At 34.3% G+C, this 27,525-nt stretch overlaps 1 protein-coding gene across 3 annotated transcripts in view; it reads left to right on the plus strand.

Annotated features, from left to right (window-relative positions):
* LOC141338759 (rab GTPase-activating protein 1-like) overlaps window positions 1–27,525 on the plus strand; it is a 48,880-nt gene that overhangs the window by 18,589 nt on the left and 2,766 nt on the right. The window contains exons 1-8 of one of the 3 annotated variants that reach the window (XM_073844376.1): window positions 4,272–5,380; window positions 8,177–8,305; window positions 19,567–19,659; window positions 23,211–23,321; window positions 23,393–23,497; window positions 23,582–23,665; window positions 27,155–27,226; window positions 27,308–27,505. In XM_073844376.1, coding sequence (XP_073700477.1) covers window positions 5,330–5,380; window positions 8,177–8,305; window positions 19,567–19,659; window positions 23,211–23,321; window positions 23,393–23,497; window positions 23,582–23,665; window positions 27,155–27,226; window positions 27,308–27,505 — 843 coding nt within the window. In that variant the 5' untranslated portion in view covers window positions 4,272–5,329. Of the gene's footprint in view, window positions 1–4,271; window positions 5,381–8,176; window positions 8,306–13,024; window positions 13,151–19,566; window positions 19,660–23,210; window positions 23,322–23,392; window positions 23,498–23,581; window positions 23,666–27,154; window positions 27,227–27,307; window positions 27,506–27,525 lie in introns of those variants that run through there. The other 2 variants (XM_073844375.1, XM_073844377.1) reach the window with 2 other exon arrangements.

The following is a 27,525-nucleotide window of genomic DNA, read 5'->3' on the forward strand; positions in this document are numbered from 1 at the left end:
AAAATCACCTTTAAAGTTGTCCAAATTAAGTTCTTAACAATGCATATTACTAATCAAAAATTACATTTTGATATATTTATAGTAGGAATTTTACAAAAAGTCTTAATGTAACATGATCTTTACTTAATTTCCAAATGATTTTTGGCATAAAAGAAAAATCAATAATTTTGACCCATACTATGTATTTTTGGCTATTGCTACAAATATACCCCAGCGACTTAAGACTGGTTTTGTGGTCCAGGGTCACATATTTAGTGCATATATTTAATTTAAAAATGAGCCAAAAATACTGGATTTTATTTCATAATAGTACAAATAACTACACATAGAAACATAGATTAGGAAATGCCACGTAAACAGGAAACAATCTCAATTTATCACTTTTCCTGAACGCTTTTCTAACAGCAAATGGCATTTTTTCTTTTCATAAGATGCATTGGCTCGTTAACACAACATAATAAGGAAGTTGATCCGAGCCGTATGGCTGCTGTCGGAGTGATCTATGTGTGCATTTGGGTTTGTTGTTGTGAAGTTATTGATCATCGGCGACACAATGGATGACACAGTATGCAGCTGTGGGTCATTAGCCCAGTAATGCCACTAGAGCTCTATTGATACAGCGCTGTTTGTGGCGCATTAAGACTATAGTAGTGGTTTATAGAGCAAAAGGCCAAAAGTGATCACATATGGAGGAAATAAAATGTTTTCTAGAATTTCTAAATTCTAAGTTTATTTTATTGTGGTTTTAAAAAAAGTGAATATTCAGCTTCCACTGCGAGTTAAAGGGCACTTTGTCTTTATCGGTTTACCAATTTTGTCTTCTGCGAAGCTTTCCAGCAGCGTTCTCAGCACAAATACATTAGCTTCATCCACAAAGCCACACCTTTGTGTAAGCCGCAATGGCAGAATGACAAATGGAGCCGTTGCCAGAGCGGACTGCGCTGGCCTCAATGTGTCTGAGCTAACCTATGGAGGAGACGCGGATGTATCCCCTGATTTAATGTGGAGGAATAGACTCCACTTCCCTGTTCTGTAATTACAGCAGATGTGAGAAGCAGAATAATGCTCTCTGGTTTCTTTTTAAAGCTCTGCAAACTCCAGGTGTTCATTGAAGAGGAACTATGAAGGTTTTTGTAATGAAACCTCAGATCTCAGAGTACTAGGTTTACACAAGCTTATGATATAATTTGTCATGGTGAAGACTAACAATGTGTTTTACGTAATGACCTCTTACGTCATTGTTTATATTGTCGCATTATATTGTGACTTGACTGGTTAGGTGTATTATATATTGTATATTAGGGCTGGGTAAAAATGTTCCCTTCTCGATTTTAATCAATTCTCATTTTTACGAAATGATGGTTTCTTAAATCCCAAGACTCGATTAGTCTAGCCTGTTTACGGTTAATGAACATAAGAGTGCTGCCTTTGTTAGATTTGTGCTATTGAACAAAGTCTTGGATTTCAAGTTTTATTATACAGTAGTATTCAAATAGTTAAAGTTTTGGCGCTGTTTAGTGTGGCTTGACAGATCGCTGTAGCGCTTCAGTTTAGAGAAGCAGCAGCGTTAACCATTGTCTCTTCCGGTTTAAAAGCAGTTTTAGCATGAAATAAGCATGAATAAACATTCAAAGGGATGTTAAAATTTAGTATAACTTACTGAAATCCATATCCTGTGTCATGTAATCGCTCAATCGGTGTTTCAACTGCGCAAAGATGTCAATATAACAGCTTGTAAACGGTGTCAGGCGACAAATTTACCTCAGAAAAAAACATATTCAGTGAGCATAAACTTGTCACTAAATATATGCATTATATAACATACATTATGCGTTTTCTTGCTCTTCAGTGTTTAATTGGTGAAAGTTTTATGACAGGCGTCATTTAATTTCGAATTGGAGTAAAAAATATTCAGTGTGATTTGTGTTTGCATACAAAAAAGGTCATTTAAACCTTCAATGTTATAGTAATATAGTACCAACTGACTCTCGTGTGTTTTACAGCATTAGTTGAGAGATAATTTTTTTTCTTGAAAAATTTTAGCATGTACTGTTCCTGATATATATCCAAAATCGATATTGAATTGAATTGGAAATTGAATCGAACTGCAAACTTGTGAATCAGAATTAAATCATGAAGTTTTTGTCCAACCCCAGTCCTAATATGTGTATTTTTTCTTTTTCTTTTTTTGAATAAATGTTGTTCTTTTTATTTTTCTATTCATCCTAAAAGAATCCTTAAATGTTAAGTATTATTAAACTGTTTCTAACGTTGATAATAAATCAGCATAATAAAATGATTTCTGAAGGATCATGTGATATTGTGACTTGAGTAATGGTGCTAAAAAATTTAGCTTTGCTTGACAGAAATAAATTACATTTTAAAGTATATTAAAATAGAAAGCAGTTATTTAAAATTGCAATAGCATTTCACAATATTATAGTTCTTTCTGTATTTTTTTATCAAATAAATACAGCATTGGTGAGCAAAAGAGCCTGCTTTAAAAAACTTTAAAAAATCATATTGATCCCAAACTGCCAGTCAAAAGTTTTTGAACAGTAAGGTTTTTTTAAAAGTCTCTTCTGCTCACCAAGTCTGCATTTATTTGATCCAAAGTGCAGCAAAAACAGTACAATTTTTGAAATATTTTTACTATTTAAAAGAGCTGTTTTCTATTTGAATATATTTTAAAATGTAGTTTATTCCTTTGATCAAAGCTAAATTGTTAGCATAATTAAGTCTTTAGTGTCACAAGATCCTTTAGAAATCATTCTAATATTCTAATAATCTGATTTGCTGCTCAAAAACATTTATTGTTATTATTTTTATGTTGTGAGTAGAATTTTTTCAGGTTTATTTGATGAATAGAAAGTTCAGAAGAACAGCATTTATCTGCAATAAAAATCTTTTGTAAGTGTCTTTATCTTCACTTTTGATCAATTTAAAGCATGTTCCCTAAATACAATTATTAATTTCTATAATTTATTTCCACCAAAAAAATATACTGACTCCAAGCTTTTGAATGTTATAATGTTACAAAAGCTTTTTTTTTTTTCACAGATAAATGCTGATCTTTGGATCTTTCTATTCATCAAAGTAAATGTACTCAACTGTTTTAAATATTGATAATAATAATAAAATGTTTCTTGAAGAGCAAATCAGCATATTTGGTTCCCCAAAGAACCTTTCAGTCAACAGTTCCAAAAAGAACCATTTTGAAAAGCTAAAGAAACTTTTTTGACTATAAAGGACCTTTTCATGGATGTTCAAGGTTCTTCATAGACCCATTGATCCCAGTTAAGAACCTTTATTTTTAAGAGTGTACCAGTCAAAAGTTTTTGAACAGCAAGATTTTTATTTTATTTTTTTTATTTTTTAAGAAGTCGTCTTCTGCCCACCAAGCCTGCTTTTATTTGATCCAAATTACAGCAAAAACACTAAATTTTTAAATGTTTTATCATTTAAAACAACTGCTTTCTATTTGAATATATTTTAAAATGTAATTAATTCTTGTGATCAAAGATACATTTTCAGTATTATTACTCCAGTCTTCTGTGTCACATGGTGTACACAAAAGAGATTAAGAAAAACACATGATTTAAAAAAAAATACTCAGTGTCATAATGCATTTACAGTGTTCTGTAATGTATTTAGATATTTTATATACAAACTATGAAATATAAATTATAACAATATATTATTACATTTTGTAAGTATATTATTATTATTATTATTATTATTATTATAAGTATATATGCTCTTTGTTATAAAGCATTTGAATGCTATTTTGTAGTTCACATTTTTCACATTTTGCAATTCTGATTATATTCAGTATCCAGTATTTTTATTTATGTCTTTGAGCAATTTTTTAAGCTGTTTTCTTAAAGCAAAATATAATTTCTCTATTATTTTGGGGTGAAATATAAACCAAACCTATTCTCTTGACATGTTTTTATCATCGTTTGTGTTTTTTTATATATATATTTTTCTCAATGATTAAATGATAATGTGTGTGAAAGACAGAGATGTTATCGTTAGTATGTTCTGCCATTTTCCTGCCATGTTTAAACCAGTGAAAGCAGGTGGACAGAAGCTGATGTGAATGTGCGTGTGAGGAAGCAAGAGATGTACATTAAGAGAGAGAGAGAGAGAGGAGCTAGAGGGGGTTGCACTGCCTCGCTCTCATTGGCTAACCATTACGACATTCTCCCCGAAGGCTCCCAAACCCCCTCCTCCTCTTCTCTCTCTCATCCGCTCCACACCCCTCCATCTCGCGCTCTGTTTCTTCACATGTCCCCCTGTCTGTTCCCTCAGCGAGCTTCCAGCAGCAATTAGCATTTAGCATGAGTTGCATTGGAGCCATGTCCACTGTCCATCCGTCCACGGTCTCGCGTTCCCTCGCAACGCCCCTCCTATCTTCCTCTCCTCCTCCCTTTCCGCCACTCCGCCGCCTTTTCTAGCATCGACAGCATCTCTGCGAGCATCCCTCTCCCTCCCTGTCTTCCCCTCACGCGCTCGTCGACTTTCTCAGAGAAGCCACTGGACAACAACCTCCACCCAGTCTTGCTTCTGACCACCTTCGTCCCACACTTGGCAGATTTCTGATACTTCCGGACCTTGACAGGATGACGAAGCTGGCAGAATGAGAACGAGGACTTGGCTTGGCTTCTTAATGGAGAGCAGAATCTAGAATCTACCTGACAACTCAACTTCATCTTCGTCTTGAGACTCTTTGAAGACGAGAGCAAAACACGGAAGACGCGCTGTCCGTCTCGACAGCACCACGCGACTCGTCTCTTGCCTGTTGCCAGGCAACAGATTGCAAATTTGGGATTTCGGGAGGAGCCGGCCAATGATAAACCAGGATCGAACTGTATTTCCTCGCTGAAGTATGTCAAGCCACTTTCGGTTTGCTTCGGCGTCTTTTAAACTGGGCGTGGCTTCTGATATTGTTTACATTGCGGATCCGAAATGTAAATCCGCTTTCCTGTTTTTGACGCCACATGCTCGCGCTTGTCGAATCATGATCGAATGACAGCGAGACTGCTTTAGCGCTACCGAATCGACCGCCCCGGACTAACTTTTCCAAGATTGGACGCCGTCTCGGGACGCCAACGTGGCTGACTCCAGGTCAGCCCCGGAGCCTCTGTGGGAGGACGATGCTGGGGATTCGGAAGGAGGCCTTGAGGCTCTTTCACCTTTGACCCCAGAGAGAGACTCGCCTTCGCCACCTCTATGGGCTCAGATACCATCTGGCGTGCGAAGGCTGGAGGAAGGGGGTGCTGGAGAGGACAAGGGAGGGTCGGTGAATGACTGTACCGATAGAGTCATGGGGCTGCTGGGCATGGGTCATCGCCTGTTTGTGCCCCGACTGCTGGCGGTGAGGGGCGGCCGCTGCAAAACGAGACAGTCTTTCATGTCTGTTTATGTTTTGTGTGTTTGTACTTGGCTGCTTGTGTGGACTGTGTGTGTCTTTATGTATGTAGGAAACATGTAGCTGGCTTTTTTTATCTGTCATTTTGTGTTTTTAATGTAACAGCATTAGGGAGACATTTTTATTTATTTATTTATTTATTTATTTTAATAATAATGCTTTAATTCCTTATGTTGTATATAAACAGAAAAATGTATATATTTTTAGTAATTTCTTTGTTAATTGATTTAGTTTAAAAACTGTATACAAATTATTATTTTGTGTGTGTGTTTTCAATGATTTATTTCTTTTTTAATTGATATTGCTTTGGTGCATTAAGTTCACTTGCAGCATACAAATTATTATTTTTGTTTGAAATGCCTTTTCAATTATTTATTTGTTTGTTTGTTTGTATATTTATTTTATTTATTAGTAGTGTTTTTTATGCATTAAGTTCACTTGCAGCATACAAATTATTTTTGTTTTAAATGCGTTTTCAATTGTTTGTTTGTTTGTTTGTATATTTATTAGTGGTGGGCCGTTATCGGCGTTAACGTGCTGCGTTAACATGAGACTCTTATCGGGCGATAAAAAAATATCGCCGTTAATCTATTGTCAAAGTTGGGTTATCTTATTTACACGAAGGCATGTCTTTTCTGTCTCTACATGGTCGCGCGTTTATAATGTCTCCTCCCCGAAAACACGGACGGGATCGGGGACTCCATTCATAAAAACCGAATCTACTATAGCGCGGAATGCCACGTAAATTCGTCGTAAATTCGAAAACTGAAATGCAAAAAGACCGTTTCAGTATGAATCCTGCATGTTCCGTTTGTCTCTGTATGTATGAATGGCGGAGACATGTTTTTACTACACGCATGCCGAAGCAAGCTTGACGTTCCCATTAATTTTTGGCCTTTGCATCTCACATGAACAGATAAACTCAATCTCCAAAACTGCTGTGAGTGTCACTTTGAGTGTTTCATTTGAGAAAACTAGCATCATATCATACTGTACACACAGAAACTTCACGGCAACCTGTCAAAATAAAAGTACGGTGTAACATGTAACAGAAAATTAGTCCTGTATTACTTTTGTACAGTATAATGTAGGTGTTTATATATTCCTATTTAAATAATTGACATAAAACTATATATATGATAAAAATAAATATAGCAGTTTATATGCAGTTTGAAAACAGGAGATGAGCCCCTGGTCTAATGCGCCACCTGGCTTGAGAAACCCGTTCTCAAAGATTTACTTTTAGTCATTATTTGGGTAGCACACATATTCTGAATGCCTACAGCAGAATTCAAATTAGCCATTTTAATCTAGATTAATTCCAAGATTACAGTGAGATTAATCTAGATTAAAAAAAATTATCTATGCCCACCACTAATATTTATTTTATTTGTTGTTAGTGCTTTGATGCCTTTGCGTTTCACTTGCAGCATACAAATTATTTGTTTTGTTTTTAATTATATTTACTTTGGTGTTTGTATATTTATTATATTGTATTGATAGTGCTTTGGTGCCTTAAGTTCACTTGGAGAATACAAATTATTCTTTTTGTTTTTAATGTGTTTTCAATTATTTATGTATTTATTTAGTTGCTTTTTTGTATATTAATTTTTTTTTATTTTAATTGATATTGCTTTGATGCCTTACGGTTGTGTTTATTTTTAAAATGGTTTATTTATCTGTTTAATAATGCTTTGACAATTGACTTGTAGCACAAGCTATTTTTTATTTGTAGTATTTATTTAGCAAACTATTATTTTTTACTATTATTTAAAAAAAAATATTTATTTATTAAAAATGCTTTGATGTTCTAGATTTTCTTTTTAATTAATTTAATAATTTATGTGTTGTATTACTTTATTTATTTATTTATTTAATGTCTTGGGTTTAATTGCAGCATGCACACTATTATTATTTATATATATATAATATTATTATTATTTTTTTTTTTAATATATTTATTTATTAAAAATGCTTTGATGCCTTAGATTTACTTGCAGCATACATACTATACTTTTGAATTAATTAATTATTTTATTTATTTAATGTCTTAAGTTTGATTGCAGCATACACTATTATTTTTATTTTTTAGAATGTTTTTTTGTATATTTATTTATTATGCGTTTTAATTTTTAAAAATGTTATTATTTAATGACTTAAATTTAATAGCGGCATTTACACTATTATTTTTTTATGTTTTATATAGTTATAAAAACAATATTTATTTATTTATTAAATGTCTTAAGTTCAATTGTGGCATGCAAACTATTATTTTTATTTTTTAATGTTTTTATATATTTATTTTTAAGTTTACTTGCAGCATAATTGATTTGTGTGTGTGTGCGTGTGTGTGTGTGTGTGTGTGTGTTTGTATTTATTTATTTATAGTCTTAAGTTCAATTGCAGCAAACAAAGATGCAGATTAACATTCAGCCATATATTGGTTATATTGGCCATAAAATTAAAATGATTAGCTTTTCGCTGTCAGACAGACATAATGCTGTACCGTGCAAATATTACTCTTACTCCTGTTGTCATTGGATAGATGGATTTTAATACCTGAGTTATGCCCAACCAATATAGCATCTGTAAAATGTCATGTGGCTTTGTCAGGTTCACAAAAGGCCAATGCAAACATAAATGGGGAAAATAATAACCTGGCAAAGTTCCTCCTCATGTAGTTTATCAGGCAGAATCACGGAAATGTCCCTAAACCAGTTCTGTTTTTCTATCTGCATGCAGACCTCCAAGGAAGACCTGCTTCAAGCTGACTTTGAGGGCGCGCTGAAATTTTTCCGGGTCCAGCTCCCAAAACGCTACAGGGCGGCAGAGAACGCTCGGCGCCTGATGGAACAAGCCTGCAATATCAAGGTAAGAACCAACTCTTTCAAAAGCACTATTTAAATTACGTGGCTTATAATGATGAGGTGTGCTTTGAGTCGTCTGATCAGTTGGATTTCTCCCTGAAGGATGATGAAATGGGTGGAAACTTACAGACTTATGTTGAAGGAGTTAATTATGCAATCCCAGGTCACTTTTGCATTGTTTGAGAAATGTGAAGCGCCGTACCACAAAGCTAGCATGCAGTTATGCAGAGAATGCAAAGACCTTGTCTGAATTTCAAGGCTCCATTTGTTAGGTCTCAAGGATAAATACCCTTAATTCTCTGCCTCAAACCCATTCCACAGGACTCTGACCTATTTTCTGCTGACGTTGTTTCCTCTTCCATACATTAATGCTTTCAAGAGTTTATTTTTGTTGAGGGCAGGGGTTTGTTTTATTTATTTGTGTGATGTTGAGTGTGCATGTTCAGGAAGGAAGGAGGAGTAAAGATCGAGACGATACTGTCTTCATGCCCACCCTCTTATTTCTCTTTCTCCTTCTCTTTGTAAAAGCAGTCTCGCTGTCACTAACAGCAGGATTTCCTGTGCCCCAGTCACTCACTGCTGTGCTCCAGTAATGCAGTAATTGTATAATGCAGTGTTTAACTAGGGATGACTACAATTGCTACTATAATGCTACAATTAATTCCGGCATTGAGAATGTCGTGTCCAAACAGTGTTGCTAAAGGGATATTTTCTTGGATATGGCTAGTATCCGAGTATGTACTTCTATTTTTTGTCTATGCATACTGGATATTGTGTGAATTATGTATATATTTGGATATATATATTCTTCTACTGTCTGTATCTGTCTATTATGGAAGCCCATTTCCGCTGTTATATAAAAAATAAAGGTAATTGCAACTTATCTCACAATTGGAAGTTATAAACTCAAAATTGCAAGACATAGTCACAATTCTGAGAAATAAAGTTAGAACTGCGAGATATGAACTCACAAATCTGTCTTTTTTTCAGAAATGTGAGTTTATATATCAAAATTATGACTTTTCTCATAATTTTGGGTTTATATCTTGCAACATGCAATTGCGAGTTATTATGTCAGAATTGTGAGATATAAACACAATTTTCACAACATATCAGTCTTTTTCCCTACTCAACTGGACTCTATAACTTGCCATTGCTAGTTTATGTCTCACAATTCTGAGGAAAAAAGTTAGAATTGCAAGAAATAAGTCAGAATTGTAAGATACAAGCTTGCAATTGCGACAAAGTCAGAATTACAAGATACAAACGTACATTTGTGGAAAAAAAAGTCATAAAAGCTTTTTTTTTCTCAAAATTCTGACTTTATAACTCTCAGTTGTGAGTTTATATCATGCAATCCTGAGAAAAAGTAAAAATTGCAAGTTTATCACGCATTTCTGAGAAAAAAAGTCAGAATTGCAAGAAAAAAAAATCTTTGTAAAATATAAATATAAACAGAATTGCAATAAAAAGCATTGTAAGATATAAAATTGCAATTCTGAGTTATGTCAGAATTAAGAGATACTCGAATTTGCGAGAAAATCTCAGAATTGTGAGTTTATATCATGTAATTCTGAGACAAAAAATTAAAAAATGTCTGAATTCTGAGAAAAAAATGTCTGAATTACGAGATAATCAAATTTGCGAGAAAAAATCTGAATTGGGAGTTTTTATCTCACAATTCTGACTTTATAATTCACAATTGAGAGTTTATATCTTGCAATTCTGACTTTATTTCTCTGAATTGTGAGTTTATATCACGCAATTCTGAGAAAAAAGTCAAAATTGTGAGTTTATATTGTGTAGTTCTGACTTTCTCACAATTGAGTTTGTCTCATGCAATTCTGAGAGAAAAGTCAAAATTTTAAGTTTATATAAAAGTTTATAGAAACAAGTCAGAACTGTAAGATATAAAATTTTATAAATTGCGAGAAAAAAGGCAGACTTACAAAATACAAACTCGCATTTGTGAGAAAAAGTATTCAGAATTGGGAGTTTTTATCTCACAATTCTGACTTTATAACTCTCAATTGTGAGTACATATCATGCAATTCTGAGAAAAAAAGTCAAAAGTGCGAGTTTATATGACGCATTTCTGACTTTATAACTCGCATTTGCAATTCTGCGAACAATTCTGTAAAAAAAAAATTTGCAATAACCTTTTATTTTTTTATTCAGTGGCAGAAACAGACTTCCATCGTCATACTGTGTGAATTTTTATGCATATTTATAACAATTAGCCACATTTTCCACCCTAATTCTTATTACCATATTGTCAAAATTACATTTTCATCAAAATGATTAATTATTTATATAAATAATTTATTGAATTTAAATAAAACATCATCAAATAGTTGTTACAAAATAGTATTAGTACTGCACTTTTAGCAAGTACTTTTAAAATTATTTTGTGTGATAATGTAAATCCGTTTTGATTACGAGATTTTTGAAAATGAAAGAAAAAATTATTTAAAAAGTTAACTTTCCAAAAGTTTAATGGCTACCAGAATATTTTTTGTATGAACTGAACAGGCAAACATAACAAAATAACAGCGCCTCTGCTTTTAAACAAAAAAAATCTGCTTTGTTCTAGCTTCATGCAATCTTTTTTATCAACCCTTGAATGTGGCTAACTTTCATCAAAAAATAACATTTCAAACAAAAAGCTGAGAAAATCTAATTTTTGTAAATGACTCGATCGCTTAACACATCCAAAGTTTGCATGGTCCTAAACCACTTCTTGGATCGACAGTTAATTCGGTAACGTTAGCTAGTTTTGATTTATACGTTGTTGATTGTGTTATTTTACATACTTTTCAGCTTCTTCCTCGCCGCGTTTTGTACGTTCAATACTCTGTCAGAAGATGCGTAATAGCACCTCCTACCATCCACCAATGAAATTCTGTCAATGGCAGAGAAGAGTTAAACATCATTCAGATGTTCCCATTTCAGTTATTACAGTTTGGAGGCAAAATATGCTGCCGTCATAAAATAATGTCACAATCTTAATAGTCCTTAAAATAGACTTTTTTTTTTATTAAATAAGCTTTTTTATTTTGAAGTATGACCCAACTATATTTTTGAGAGATTGACTCTTATACGGTGTATTCGTTTTAAGTAAAACTTGAGTTATGTTGACTCTGAGACAGAACCGACAACCATGCATTCGGCAGAACTTAGGACCCAGCGAGAGAGAAATGAGAAACCAGAGAGGGAGCTCCACTCTCTGTGGGAAACAGCACCTGAGTGAGATGATGTAACAGGTGCATTCACCAACAAAACTCCACAAAAAGACAGCAGCTTCGTTTTACGCCAGACTCATATGTCTGCAAGATCATTATCCTTTGTTTTTCCTTTGCAAGGCACTTCCAACTCCCTACAGTCCACACCCACCTCCACGCACCCTTGATCCACGTCTCTTCCACACCTTAACAAGAAGGATGGGTTTGTACCTGCAACATACACCTGCATTCAGACTACTTTGTGATTTACTTAAGGCTGTTGTTTTTGCTCCTTCGGAGGGACGACCATAACCGTGAGCCGCTTGATCCTGATCTGATTTTGAAACTGGACTTTCTCGACATCAAGGGCCATTATGCCCACGTAAATGAGTTGTGTATCGTCGCTGCTCCCAGCATATGTGTGGACCACGCCTCATTGCAGACCGTGTGTGTGTACTTAGTCACACTTTCCTCTTTATCTTCTGCAAACAAAAGTGAAAGACAGGCAGGAGAGCAGATCAATGAGACATTTCATCTAAGTGGGCGAATCAAGACGTTTAGACTGCCATTCAACCTCGAAAGTGATATTTTTATCCTCACCGTCTGCAATCTCGCTGGTTTCTAGAAGATTCTGCCTTTGGGATGTCAAGTTGATGGCTGAGAGGGAGGAGACTATGTAGCAAGGACAGGAAGCCTTGTTTTGCCGTGTCTCCATATCAGACCTGGACGCCACACACACACACAGAGAGAGACCGTGAAGCTGTGCAGATTACTTCAACTGCTTCCAATCACAGGAAACGCAAAGCGGTCGTTTCTCTTTGAAACGGCGAATTTAAAGAGGATCAAGTCACCGGGTAATACGCTTACTGGGTGATGGAATTCACAGGCACTTGCTTGCCGTGCAAACTTCCCCCTCGGCGGATTAGTAGCCGAATTCCACATTTCACATCCTCTTGATATTGAAAGAGGACTTAATCGAAAGGAGTCGTGGAGAACTCTGACCACATGCCATCTCGAGTGTGGATGTTTGCATTCGAATACTCATTAAACCAGGAACAAACTCGCTTTAATTCTCTCGGGAGGAAAAACGAAGCCTGATGAGATAAAACAAGAACCACCAGGGAATCAGAAGACCCCTTTGTGGTTAGTCTGACAAACCCAAATTTCCCCTGCCTCTTCAGCCTTTTCCGCTTGTCTCGCTCTTCATGTTTCTTCAAGACTCGTCACTGCACAACTTGGAGTCTGCAGGCAAGCACAGAGCTTCGTCTCTTTGGAGGAGTTGAGCAGGATACATGATCCTTGGAAGACAAAACCTGAGAGAGAGTGAGTGTGTTCTTCTATGGTCCATCCCCCCTGCAATTTATTTCCCGCCTCAAGGGGCCGGCACTCATCTGTGAAGAAACTTGTCTACTGGTCCCGTTCTCGGCAGACTTGTCAGCTCTCTCCTCCTCCCTCCCTCCCTCGTTTCTCAAAGCTCACCTGTCTCGCTTGGTTCTCCGCGCAGAAACTTTGCCAAGATGATGCAGGAAGTGTCGATAACGGTGGCTTATGACGCTCACGTTATCAACCAGATCAACGAGGAGGATTTCTTCGCCAATCTGGTGGCTGATTCCAAACCCAAACCGGTGGTAAGTCTCGGTCAAATGGCTGTTTTTTTTTTTTTCCTTTAGGTATTGACAAGAATGTGGTCTCGTTGCGAGGAGCTTATTTGTTTGAGGCTTTCTGCTCTGTGAGAAATGTCCTGTAATGAAATTACAAGGCTGCAGAGTTTTCCTCATTATGTCTTTAGTCCAAGGAATGCCAACTGTGTGTGTGATGAACATGCTGTTCAGGAGCAAGCGACTGGTTGTCAACCTAATGCAGTTTTGCATGGTATGACTGTCTCCCCCCCCCCCCCTCAAGTAGATGTTTTGAATACTCAGATGAGCCTAGTGACCTGAATATTCAAACATTTGACTGGTCAACACACTGGTTTAACAAATCCAGTGAATCAAAATCAAGCTTTGCTGTTTTTACTTTGTAATAACACATTTATATAAAACAATTCTGTGGCTGTTTTTAGCTGTAGAAGATGGTTTCAGTTTGTGTATGTTGGAAACAATGTGTGCTGTTACTGTCAACGTGAATGGAAAATGACAGTCTGCTAGTCATTCATACCTGTGTAGGTGTTTTGTGTGTATATAGAAACGTCATTTACACCAACCACGTTTGTTGAGGCGAAATTTACCGGATGAACTTTCCGTGTGTATATGACTGAGTGTTAAACCGAATGAACGGTTGTGCTGAGAGCTTCACTTCCATGTCGGTTGTGCCATTTCAGTGTGTCATTTTGTGGTCTGTGGCTATGCAGCACATCCGGACTGAGCGTTCGTTTAACATCTCTTCATCTAATGATGCCTGGCCTCTTATCTGTGCCGCTCACTGTCAGATTAATAGACTGATACTTATATGTTTTTACTCCACCTTTTTTGGTGAAGAATTTCTAATCCTAACCTGAAGTATTAAACTTCATCTGGCAGATGATGATGATTGTCTGATGAGCGAAAAAATTGACTTAAATTAAATAGGCATCAGAATATCTAAAAGACTTGGAGTTTGTTTTTGTTTTAGTTTGTTTTCTAGCAAACCACCTAGCAGGCACCCAGAACACTTTGCATCTGCCTAGCAACCATACAGATCCCCCTAACAACTAGCCAAAAGATCCTCTTAGGAACCACCTCAAACAACATAGCAACTGACTAACAACCATACAGAGCTCAGAAACCTCCCAGATCACATGAACAACTGGCTAACAACCACCCAAAACACCATAGTAACCACAGTAGCAACCCTACTGATCTCCCTAGCAGCCACCTAAACATCATAGCAACTGCCTAGCAACGATATAGAACTCAGAACCCACCCTGATCCTCTGAGCAACCATCGAACAACCACCCAGAACACCATAGCAACTGCCTAGCAACCATACAGATCTCAAAAACACCCAGATCTCCTTAGGAACCACCCAGTATACCATAATAACTGCTTAGCAACTGCCCAGAACTCAGAAACCACACAAATCCCTTGACCAACAACATGACAACCTCTCAGAACACCATAGCAACTGTGTAGCAACCATACAGATCTTCTTAGCAACCACCCAAAACTCAAAAACAGTCAGATCCCATTAGGAACCACCTCAAACATCACAACTGCTTAGTAACAATGCAGAAGATAGAAACCACCCAGATCCCCTGAGCTACCACATAACAACCACCTAGAACACCATAGTAACTGCCTAGTGACCCAAAATTCAATAAGTCAGATCCCCTTTGGGAACCACCCCAAACATCTTGAAACCACCACAGTCAGATCATCTTAGGAACCACCTCAAACATCATAGCAACTGCCTGGCAACCATACAGATCTCTCTAGTGATAACCCAAAACTCAAAAACTGTCAGATCTCATTAGAAACCACCTCAAACATCATAGCAACTGCCTAGTAATCATACAAATCTCCCTGGCAACCTCCCAAAACTCAAAAACAGGCAGATCCCCTTAAGAACAACCTCAAACATCTTAGCAACTGCCTGCCAACTGTACAGATCTCTCTAGTGATGACCCAAAAATCAAAAACACTCAAATCTCCTTAGGATCCACCCCTAACATCTTTGCAACTGGCCAGCAACCATACAGATTTCCCTAGCAACCTACCAAAATTTAAATACAGTCAAATCCCCTTAGGAACTACCCAAAAACATCATAGCAACTGCATAGCATCTATACAGATTTTCCTAGCAACCACCCAAATCTTAAAAACAACCAGATCCCCTTAGGAACCACCTCAAACATCATAGCAACTGCTAAGCAACTTTACAGATTTTCCTAGCAACCACCCAAAACTTAAAAACAACCAGATGCCCTTAGGAACCGCCTCAAACATCTTAGCAACTGCCTAGAAACCATACAGACTCCATAGCGACCACCCAAAACTCAGTAACAGTCGGATGTCCTTAGGAACCACCCTGAACTTCATAGCAACTGAACAGGTCCCCCTAGCGACCACCCAAAACTCAAAAACAGTCAGATCCTTATAGGAACCACCTTAAATATTATAGCAACTGCCTAGCAACCACCCAAAACACAAAAACGGCAAGATCCCGTTAAGAATCACCTCAAACATTGTGGCAAATGATAGCAACAATAAGGATCTCCCTAGCAATCACACAGAACTCAAAGACAGTCAGAACCCCTTGGAACAACCTGCAAACATCTGTTTAAAACACCATAGCAACTGCCTAGCAACCACCCGAAGGTAAAAAAAAAAAACACTCCTATTAAGAAGATCCCATTAACAATCACCCAGATCCCTCCAGAAACCACCCAGAAATTACCAACCACCCTGAACATCATAGCAACTGTCTAGCAACCATACAAATCACCTTAGCAACCAACAAAGCTCGAAAAACACAGATTCCCTTAAGAACCACCCAAAAAAAAGGGTAAAAACAGCATTGTAGGACGATTTTGACATTGAAGACATAAACGAGATGGGAGTTTTTCAACATCCCCTAACTGCATTGACCCGGATGCTACTGATTACACATTCACTGCGCAGAGACAAGACAAGACGAGCATTTGAGGTTAAAAAGTACATAAATTGTCAATTTGTTTCGAAAATAACAGATCGTTTCGCTAGATTAAGACCCTTCCTCCTCGTCTGGGATCGTTTAGAGCCTTTTGAAGCTGCATTTAAAGTGCATTTAAACTGCATTTCGGAAGTTCAAACTTCGGGGCGCCATCCATATCCATTATAAAGAGAGAAATCCTCAAATGTTTTCCTCAAAAAAACAATTTCTTTACGACTGAGGAAAGAAACACATGAACATCTTGGATGACAAGGGGGTGAGTACATTATCTGTACATTGTTGTTATGAAAGTGAACTAATCCTTTAAGAATCATACACAACACTATAGACGTTTTCCCTGAACACGGAAGTAAGTCCGACTCTTAACTGAAAGAATGCTTTGCATTTCCGGTCTGCATTGTTTCTAGTCAAATTAGGGTATATTCCGAGCTAATAAACTAATGTTAAAACTATTAAAATGTTTTTGAAAAGCACATGGCTCCATAGCGCCATCACTTGGCAATGTCGCAATGACCGTCATTTGTCAGTGCCTCACTTTAATGAGTGTGTAGATGACACGAAGCAGCGGACGTTAGCTACATTAAAAACAGATGGACGCTATTTGAATGGGGTCCTATGGAAACCGGAACAGAAAAGCATTCAATCTGACGTTAGAATTCGTAATGGCGGCGCTCATCGTTTACTCAGGAAAAAGGTCTATAGAACTAAATAAAAACCACCCAGAACCCCCCCAGCAACCACGCAGAACTCACAAACAACCGTAGACACCATAGCTACTATACAAATCACCCTAGCAACCATACAGATCACCCTAGCAACCACCCAAAACTCACAAACAACCCTGAACACCATAGCAACTGCCTAGCAACCATGCAGATCATCCTCGCAACAACCCAAAACTCAAAAAATACCTAGATCTGCCCAGAACTCAAAACCCACTCAGAACACTGTAGCATCTGCCAAGCAACCGCCTATATCTCCCTAGCAACCATGCAAAACAGCTTAACAACCACCTAGCAACTGTATTCCCTCTTTTTTGTCTCTTTTCTTTTCCTGTCCTGATATCATCAACTCTCTTTCCTTCTCCTCCTTGTTCATGGTGTTTTACAGAGTTTGTATCATGTTCACATTCCTGGAACAGCACAACGGACACTTTGTGCTGCACCAGAAAGCCAAAGGTGGCTGTTTGAAGCCTTGTTTCACAGAAGGAGAAGTCCGCTTACCCAAGCACAAGCTTTTGCCTTGTCATCGTTACAACTGCTTTCACAAAAACAAGCCTCAAGTGCCATTGTGACTTCAGTGATAACAGCGTGACAGTTTCCCGCTCCGATGACCCTCATCCTCAGGTCAGAGGTCAAACATACTCAATGAGACTCAACAATGAGCTGCTGTTCACAATTACAGATAAGAAAAAAAGCTCCTTTTGTCTTTGTAAGAGAGGAAAGAGAACCTAGGAGACATGAAATGACTTTCTCAAGTGAGAACACTGTTGATATGCTTCACTTTTCACAAGCATGTTGTGTTGAAACCCCAAAAGGCTGTTTGTTTGGCTTCAAAACGCTGTGCTGGTTGGCGGTAAACGTTTCTGCTCTGTGTGTGAGCGGTTTCAAACTCAATTGAAGAAGCTAATTATGAAAGGCTTTATAAAGACTGATTCCAGACCTGCTGAATGAAGACTGTAATAAACAAAGTCTCCTGCAGTAAACCCGGATGAAGAGATCCCCTCAGGACCGGCTTCACTGAGCGCACTCCATCCTCAGAGACTCCATGCTAACTCCGGCTGTGCTGCCATAGCAACCGACACGAGCGCTGCACTTTGAAAGGCTCCTGGGTTTTGCTTTTTTGTTGTTGTTAAGGAAGTTTAGGAAGGGCCTGTGTCAGTTTTCGTTTTGAAGTTTGCAGTGCTGCACAATGTCGTTTGTCGGTTATTATCTTACCGGATATGTGGAAAAATTGTGTGCGTGTTTGTATTTTTATCATTACATAATTTTTTTAAAATTACATTTAAAATAAAAATTTTAATAAAATGTAAAAAAAAATACTATTTATTTAATAGTTGCAATATTATGTTAATACATTTAATACATATATATACAAATTTATATTTAGAAATGTATATTTATAACTAACAAAAATTACTCAAGATAAATAACATTTGTTCTTTTTTTACAGATGTGTAGCTTAATTTATTTATTTTGCTATTACCATAATTTATTACCTCAATTTTATCAATGTTCTATTATTACAATATTTTATTATTTTAAAAATTGTTTTATTAGTATTATTAGTTTTCCTTTTTTTCTTTTTTCCTTTTTGTATTTTTTTAGAATATGATGCAAACCTGCAATAATTCAATATGTTAATACAAATATCCTTTGTCTTTAATGCCATTTTATTAACCAGTGTCTTTGCTGCTGACTTTCATTGATCCAATTCAACCACACTAATAAGCAATTACTCAAGATAAATAACATTTGTTATTTTTAGCTTTTTGTTTTTTTGTTTTACTGATGTGTAGCTTTATGTAGCTCATTTATGTATTTATTTTCCTATTACTATAATTTATTACCTCAATTTTATCAATGTTCTATTATTACAAAATTGCATTATTTTAAAAATAGTTTTATTAGTATTATTTTTCTTTTTTCTGTTATTATCTTTATTGTTAGCTTTATTTATTTATTTATTTATTTATTTTTCCATTACCATAATTTATTACCTCAGTTTTATCAATGTTCTGTTATTACAATCCTTTATTATTTAGAAAATAGTTTTATTAGTATTATTATTTTTCCTTTTTTTCTGTTATTATCTTTATTGTAAGCTTTATTTATTTATTGCTGTTATCATTATTTTATTTTGTCCTTTTTGTATTATTTTTATTACAAACTTTTATTATTGTCATAGTATTATTAGTTTTCTTTATTGTCTAGTATTATCTTTATTGTTAGCTTTATTTATTTATTTATTTATGCCACTCAGAATCTGACGCAAACCTGCAATAATTCAATATGTTAAATTATACAAATATCCTTTATATATTTAATGTCATTTTATTAACCAGTGTCTTTGCTGCTGACTTTCATTGATCCAGTTCAACCACACTAATAAGCAAAAATTACTCAAGATAAATAACATTTGTTGTTGTTCTTTTTTTTAAACAGATGTGAATTTACTTTTCTTTCAGTCTGAGGCTTTTTGATGTAAAAAGGCTTTTACATTTGCCCAAAATAATACAAATATAACTTTTAAGCAAGCAAGCCCTGCCCAGATTTAAAAAGCAACGCAAAAGTAACATTTACTTTCCATAAAAAGTAACTAAGTAACGTAATTAGTTACTTTTTTAGGGAGTAACACAATATTGCAGTGCACTACACAACATTGCTCATCTCTCTGATTTCCTATCCCTCTCAGGTGCCAACAAAGAAGCTTAAGAAGTTCGAGAAGGAGTATCAGTCTCTCCGAGAGAGCCAGCTCCAGCAGGAAGACCCCATAGACCGATATCAGGTAAGCAAGAACCTGATTTAGCCCTCGCCTCCTCCAGTCCTCATCTTCATCTTCATCTCACTCTGTCTCAGTTCAGGACTGCGTAACGGCCCACACTGGAAACCACAGACTCTGTACACCACAAGCAAAGAACGTTGTAAATTCTTACTTTGTATGCCAAATTATTTATTTTTTGAGCTTTTTATAAAGAACATTTTTTTTGCTTATTTTTAAAAAAATGCAGAGCAGCTGACAAGCACCTTTTGTGTTTTTTAAAGCATATTTGAGTCTCATGTTTACATTATCTGAAATGTCTTATTTAAATTTATTTTTTAAATTTATTGAATGTATTATATTTTAAGCTTTATGTTGTCCACATAATAAAATGTGTAACCCTAAACTGTCTTTTCCGACATTTGAATGTCCTGGTGAAAATCCAAATCATGGTGCACTGTTGAAAAGCTAACCGTAGTATTAAAGGAAGCTCCGTTCCTCAGTGGTTTCCTCGCTGTCACTTCCTGTTTACCCTCTCCCTCACTCAAACCGACTAACCAATGAGATTCCCTCACTCACCCGTTTAACCAATGAGCTGTGGCGGGGGGTGGAGCATGCTGGATGGGGAAGGCCTCTGCGGTTCTTGTTCTGGTGGGTGTTGTGTTGACTGTGGTTGGGTCTACGGTGCAGGTAAGCCTTCAGCCCACCAGCGCTCGTCGGCTACTAACCTCTGCCTGCATGTGTGTTCGACTCACTGATCCATTTCAACTGATCGCTTCAAGCCTTTCCGTCTAACATCAACTGCTGTGCACATATCTAATGTTGTGTGTGTTTGTAAATGGAAGTCAGATGACAGCTTTCCTCTTCCTGATAAGGAAATGTGTGTCATGTGAGGCGGTGGGAGACTCCCTGTGACAACGGCTACTTTCTAATCAGGCAACGCAGAGTTACACTGCGGATGTTTAGTGCTGTTTCTCAAGAGTGGATGTGAAATACTGCTCATGTGATCTCTAAGTGTCTTTACGTACGGCTTCTATTTGCCTGTAGTGTCATTTTTATGTAGTCAATGTGCTGCTTTTTTGGAGTTTCCTGCTTTTGTTTGAGGGTGGAGGGGGTGTCTGATAAATTATGATTTGTGGGGAATATATTTTATTATGTAATTCAAATTTTTATATATATATATATATAAACATGCTTAATTTTATCTCGTTTTTGACAAATTCTGCAGGTACAGATAGTATGTGTGCCTATTTACCATATTTTATTTATTCTATAATTTTTGTATTTTTTTTCTATTATTTTCTCTATATTATTATTATTTATTAAAATATTAATTTATCTATTTTTCACTGTTATTTTTATTTGTGTTAAACTATTATCTATCTTTATTTGTTATTATTAATTTAACTTAGTTTTATTATAACAGTCTTTTATTATTTTATTTATACTGTTGATAGCTTTATTTATTTTTATTTTTTATATCTATTTATTTATATTTTATTTATTTTTTGCTGTTTTTTTTTTTTTGTTTTTTTTACAAAGTTTTATTATTTTGGAAGTAGTTTTTTAAATGTATTTATTTTTTATTATTATCTTAACTTTTATTATCTATCAGTAATAAGAAAATAATTTACTATTTCATTTACTTTTATTACCTTCCTGTGTTTCCTAGTATTATATTAATTTATTACCTATTCATATTTTACTATTATAATCTTTGACTGTTTTATTTTTTTTTTTACTTTTTTTTTGTTTTGTTTTTTGTTTTGTTTTTTTACATTTTCCATTATTACCTATCTGTAGTTTTTATTATAACAATCTTTTATTTTGTTTATTTATACAGTTGTTAGCGTTATTTATTTATATTTTCTTTTCTTTTTTGCTATTACCATAATTTTTTTACCTCAATTTTATCAATTTTCTATTACAATCTTTTATTATTTTGAAAATAGTATTATTAGTTTTCTTTTTTTTGTTATTAGCTTTATTTATATATTTATTTTATTTATTAACTTATTGCTGTTAATATTTTATTTTTGTAATTTTTATTTAAATTTTTTTTTACAAACTTTTATTATTTCCATAGTATTATTAATTTTCTTTATTTTATTTGCTGTTATCATTGTTTTTTACCTACCAATTTGTTTATTGTCGTTGCAATCATATTATTTTGAAAGTAGTTTTTATTTATTTTTCTAGTATTATCTTAATTTTTAAGATAATAATAAGAAAATATTTTAAGACTTTAGATATTTTTTCATGTACTATTATTACCTTTTCTATTTCCTTTAATTATATTAATTTATTACTCATTTATATTTTTACTATTACAATCTTTGACTTTTGATTTTTTTTACTGTTATTTTTTTAATTTTCCATTATTATCTGTAGTTTTTATTATTCGAACTATTCTCGTATTATTTTATTGGTTAATTTATACTATTGTTAGCTTTATTTGTTTATTTTGATTTATTTATTTTTATTTTATTTTTTTATTTTTTTGTTTTGTTTTGTTTTGCTGTTATCATAATTTATTACCTATCGGTTTGTTCTTATTATTATTACAATTTTTTTTTATTTTGGAAGTAGGTTTTTTGTATTATTAGTTTTCTTTATATCTTGTGTTTTTATTATCTGTCAATAATAAGAAAAATGTTTTATGATTTTAGATATTTCCATTTACTATTATTAGCTTTCTCTATTTCCTGTTATTACATTAATGTATTGCTTATTTATGTTTAGTATTGTAATCTTTTATTTATTTATTTTTTACTGTTACTGTTACTTTTTATTTATTTATTTTTAGTTTTTTTTAAACTATTTTGCTGTTATCATAATTTATTACCTATCAGTTTGTTCTTCTTATTATTACAATCTTTATTTCTTTTTTTTATTAGCTTAATTAGCTTAATTTTTTATTTTAATTTTTATTATCTATCAATAATAAGAAAATATTGTTTTATGATTTTATATATTAAGTAAATATTAAAATTTTTATTTACTATTAATATCTTTCTTTATTTCATATTATTATATTAATTTATTGCTTATTTATGTTTACTACTATAATCTTTGATTATTTAATTTTTTTTACTGCTTTTTTTTTATTTTCCATTTTTTACTATTATTTTTTTTCTCTGTGTGTGTATACTACTATTACTACAATTAAGATCTTTTACAATTTTATATAATTTTTTCATTGTCTCTGTTTTTAAATTTATTTTTTGTACCTTTTTTATGCTGTCAGTGCTGACAAAAAAAAAACTGGTTAGGACATAGTAACAGTAAGTGTACTGTAAGTGACAGAAAATGTAAACTGTCAAAAACATTAAAACATTTAATGAAAGGCTTTTGTAACATTTTGACATTTTAGTTTGTTGCATTTATGTATTGCAAAACGGTGCAGTTTGCACAATCTTGCACTTGCCTAGACATTTGTTATGCTTACATGTAAGTGCTTGAAAATTTGAGTCTGTAGTTTGTGCAAAGCTGGCCTTGCAGTCTTTCAGTCTCTGTCTGTAAATCTCTTCATGTTCTCCCCATAAGGTCATAAATGAACTGTCTATGTGTCCCTCCAGAGAGAAAACCGGCGGTTGCAGGAGGCCAGTATGCGTCTGGAGCAGGAGAACGATGATCTTGCCCATGAACTGGTGACCAGCAAGATTGCACTAAGAAACGACCTTGACCAGGTATTTCTACACTATTTAACACTTTCAGCTTTTGTTTAAATCTTGTATTTTAACAAGTGTTGCGTTTTCAGGCCGAGGACAAAGCTGATGTTTTAAACAAAGAACTGCTCAACACTAAACAACGCCTGGTGGAGACCGAGGAGGAGAAGAGAAGACAAGAGGAGGAGACGGCACAGGTACGAGAACTGAAGACTGACAATGAAAATGAAAATGTCTCTGACACTCGAATGAACTTGAACAATATCATTGTTGCTTTTCAGCTGAAGGAAGTGTTCAGAAGAGAGCTGGAGAAAGCCGAGTTAGAGATCAAGAAGACCACAGCGATCATAGCTGAGTATAAACAGGTATGCCTGAGTGTCCCGTATAAATCTAGAAATCCTGAACTTTTACAAAGGTTCACCCCACATGTTCACTTCAGGACACATTTATTACACTTTAAAAACATTTTTATTCAAACTTCCAAATAAAACAAAAGGTTATTGATTTATGTTTACATGAGAAAATTTTATTTCAGTCTTTCTGCTTTAAAAATGTCACTTTTGATTCAGTGTTTTGTCTTTTTAACTAAATTTAAAACAATTTAAAAAATTGACTTGAAATAAAGTAACTGTTAATTGTAATTGTGACTTTTTATTCAAAACTTAGATTTTTCAAAATATTACTACTATAATCTTTTTTTAATGTTACGACTATTCAGATAATTGACCTATCCCATAATGTTATGAATTTTTCTTGTGATTTTGACTAATCTGTGATGTAACCACTTTGTTTACATAATTTTGACTCTGTTATCTGGCTTTGTTTAGATAATTTAGCTTTAATCTCTTTTTTTTGTGTGCTTTTTTGTTGTTTTGGTAAAATAAATGATAAATATTTATTTCACCCAGTTTCTAAGGAAACATTTTTAATTTTCATTAAGTTTAACAATGTACTAAAATCACTTAAATAAAACTGAAATAAAAATTTGAAGATATTGCTACGGAGACAAAAAGGTAAATTGTGCGATTTAATTATTAATTTCCTTCGTTCAAGGTAAATAGTGTGTTTGATATAATAATTTGTGCCCTCGTTTTAAGTAAATTGTGCGCAAAATAATCTGTGCCCTCATTAGAAGTGATTTGATTCGTGCCCACGATTTAAGAAAATTGTGCCTTTGTGGTGGGTAAATCGTGCACACAAACAAATAATTTGTGACCTTGTGATAAGTAAATTGTGCGCACGAAATAATTTGTGCCCTCGTTTTATGTAATTTGTGCACATGAAACTATAATTAGTGCCCTCGATGTAAGAAAATCATGCACGTAAAATAATAATTCATGCCCTTGATTTAGGAAAATGGGCCCAAAAAGTGCACACAAAATAATTAGTGCCCTTGTTTTAAGTCAATCATGCAAATGAGAAAATAATTTGTGCTTTTGATTTAAGAAAATTGTGCATTTGAAATAATAATTTGTGCCCACTATTTAAGAAAATGCACACAAAAAGTGCACACAAAATAATTAGTGCCCTCGTTTTAAGTCAATCATGCACATGAAATAATAATTTGCGCCCTTGTGATAAGTAAATCATGCAAATGAGATAATAATTTGTGCTTTTGATTTAAGAAAGTCGTGCATTTGAAATAATAATTTGTGCCCATGATTTAAGAAAATGCACACAAAAAGTGCACACAAAATAATTAGTGCCCTCGTTTTAAGTCAATCATGCACATGAAATAATTTGCGCACTAAATAATTTGTGCCCTGGTGATAAGTAAATCACGCAAATGAGATAATAATTTGTGCTTTTGATTTAAGAAAATCGTGCATTTGAAATAATAATTTGTGCCCATGATTTAAGAAAATGCACACAAAAAGTGCGCACTAAATAATTTGTGCCCTTGTGATAAGTAAATCATGCAAATGAGATAATAATTTGTGCTTTTGATTTAAGAAAATAGTGCATTTGAAATAATAATTTGTGGCCACGATTTAAGAAAATGCACACAAAAAGTGCACGCAAAATAATTAGTGCCTTTGATTTAAGAAAATCGGGCACACTAAATAATTTGTGCCCTCATGATAAGCAAATTATGCACATGAAATAATTTGTGCCCACGTTTTAAGAAAATGCGTGCAAAAAGTGCACACAAAATGCACGATTTACTTAATAGTGCACACAATTTCTTACATTGAGTGCACAAATAACAACAAATAAAAACAAATAATGTTTTGCCCTTGTTTTAAGTAAATCGTGCACATGAAATAATAATTTGTGCCCACGTTTTAAGAAAATGCATACAAAAAGTGCACACAAAATAATTTGTGCCCTCGTGATAGGTAAATCTTGCACACAAAATAGTAATTTGTGCCCTTGTGATAAATTGTGCATACAAAATAATTAGTGCCCTTGTGATAAGTAAATCATGCAAATAAAATAATAATTTGTGCCTTTGATTTAAGAAAATCATGCACACAAACTAATAATTTGTGCCCTTGTGATAAGTAAATTTTGTGCACTAAATAATTTGTGCCCTTGTTTTAAGTAAATCGTGCATATGAAGTAATCATTTGTGCCCACGCTATAAGTCAATCATGCACACTAAATAATAATTTGTGTTTGTGATAAGTAAATCGTGTGTACAAAAAATGTGTGCCCTAGTTTTAAATAAATTGTGCACACAAAAGAATTAATGCCCTCATTATAAATAAATCTTGTGCACAAAATAATAATTTGTGCCCTTGTTTTAAGTCAATCATGCACGTGAAATAATAATTTGTGCCCTCAGTGTAAGAAATCGTGCACACAAAATAGTAATTTGTGACCTTGTGTTAAATTGTGCACAAAAAAATGATGCCTTTGTTTAAAGTTAATTGTGCACATGAAATAATAATTTGTGCCTTTCATTTAAATAAAAATTGTGTGCACCTAATAATAATTCATGCACTCAAAAGTAAATCTTGTGCACAAATTAATTTGTGCCCTTGTGACAAGTAAATCGTTAACAAAATAATTTGTGCCCTCATTTTAAGTCAATCATGCACGTGAAATAATAATTTGTGCCTTTGATTTAAGAAAATCGTGCACACTAAATAATTTGTGCCCTCGTGATAAGCAAATTATGCACATGAAATAATAATTTGTGCCTTTAAATTAAAATAGTCGTGTGCACTAAATAATCATTTGTGCCCTTGTGATAAGCAAATCATGCACACTAAATAATCATTTGTGATAAGTCATGTGTGTGAAAAAATTTGTGCCCTAGTTTTAAAAAATTGTGCACACAAAATAATTTGTGCCCTCGTTTTGTCAATTGTGCACATGAAACAATAATTTGTGCCTTTCATTTAAGCAAATTGTGCGCACTAAATAATAGTGCGTACCCTCGTTAGAAGGCGTGAGTACTAAATAAAAATTTCTGAGAAAAGAAATTTGTGCCCTCGTTTTAAGTCAATCATGCACATGAAATAATAATTTGTGCCTTTAAATTAAGAAAAAAATGTGCACTAAATAATAATTTGTGTTTGTGATAGGTAAACCGTGTGTGTGAAAAAATGTGCCCTCATTATAAGTAAATCTTGCGCACCAAATAATAATTTACCAAATAATACTCACATCCTTAATAAATTGTGTGCACAAAATAATTTGTTCCTTTCCACATTCATCCAACAAAATTACTAAAACAAACACAAACATATAAAACATATTAAAACTAATAATAAAATCTATAATAAAGTTTGACTGATACTGTAGTAATGTAACACTGCTTCAGAGTCTTATACTTTTTTTAAATGTGTATGTTGTGATGAATAGCATACAATAAGGTATTAAATTCTGTCTTTTGTTTGCTTTAGATATGCTCCCAGTTAAGTACGAGGCTGGAGAAACAGCAGGCGTCCACAAAAGAGGAACTGGATATAGTTAAAGTGAGTAAATAATCAATGCGTACTCTTCTATGGCACATTGAGCAGTGACGTTCAGTAGACTGCATGTTGTTGTTCTTCCAGGCTAAAGTGATGGCGTGTGAGCGCTGTAGGGAAGTGTTCAGCAAAGACGGACCCCTGCAGATCCCGGCAGTGAGTCAGGACAACCGGGACACGGATCTGGACGAGGAGAAGGACTCGCTGAAGGCTCAGCTCAGAGAGCTGGAACTGGAGCTGGCACAAACCAAACTCCAGCTGGTGGAGGCCAAATGCAAGATCCAGGTCAGACGTCACGGCATTTA

This window comes from Garra rufa, chromosome 7 (genome assembly GCF_049309525.1).
Source record: "Garra rufa chromosome 7, GarRuf1.0, whole genome shotgun sequence".
NCBI lineage: Eukaryota > Metazoa > Chordata > Actinopteri > Cypriniformes > Cyprinidae > Garra > Garra rufa.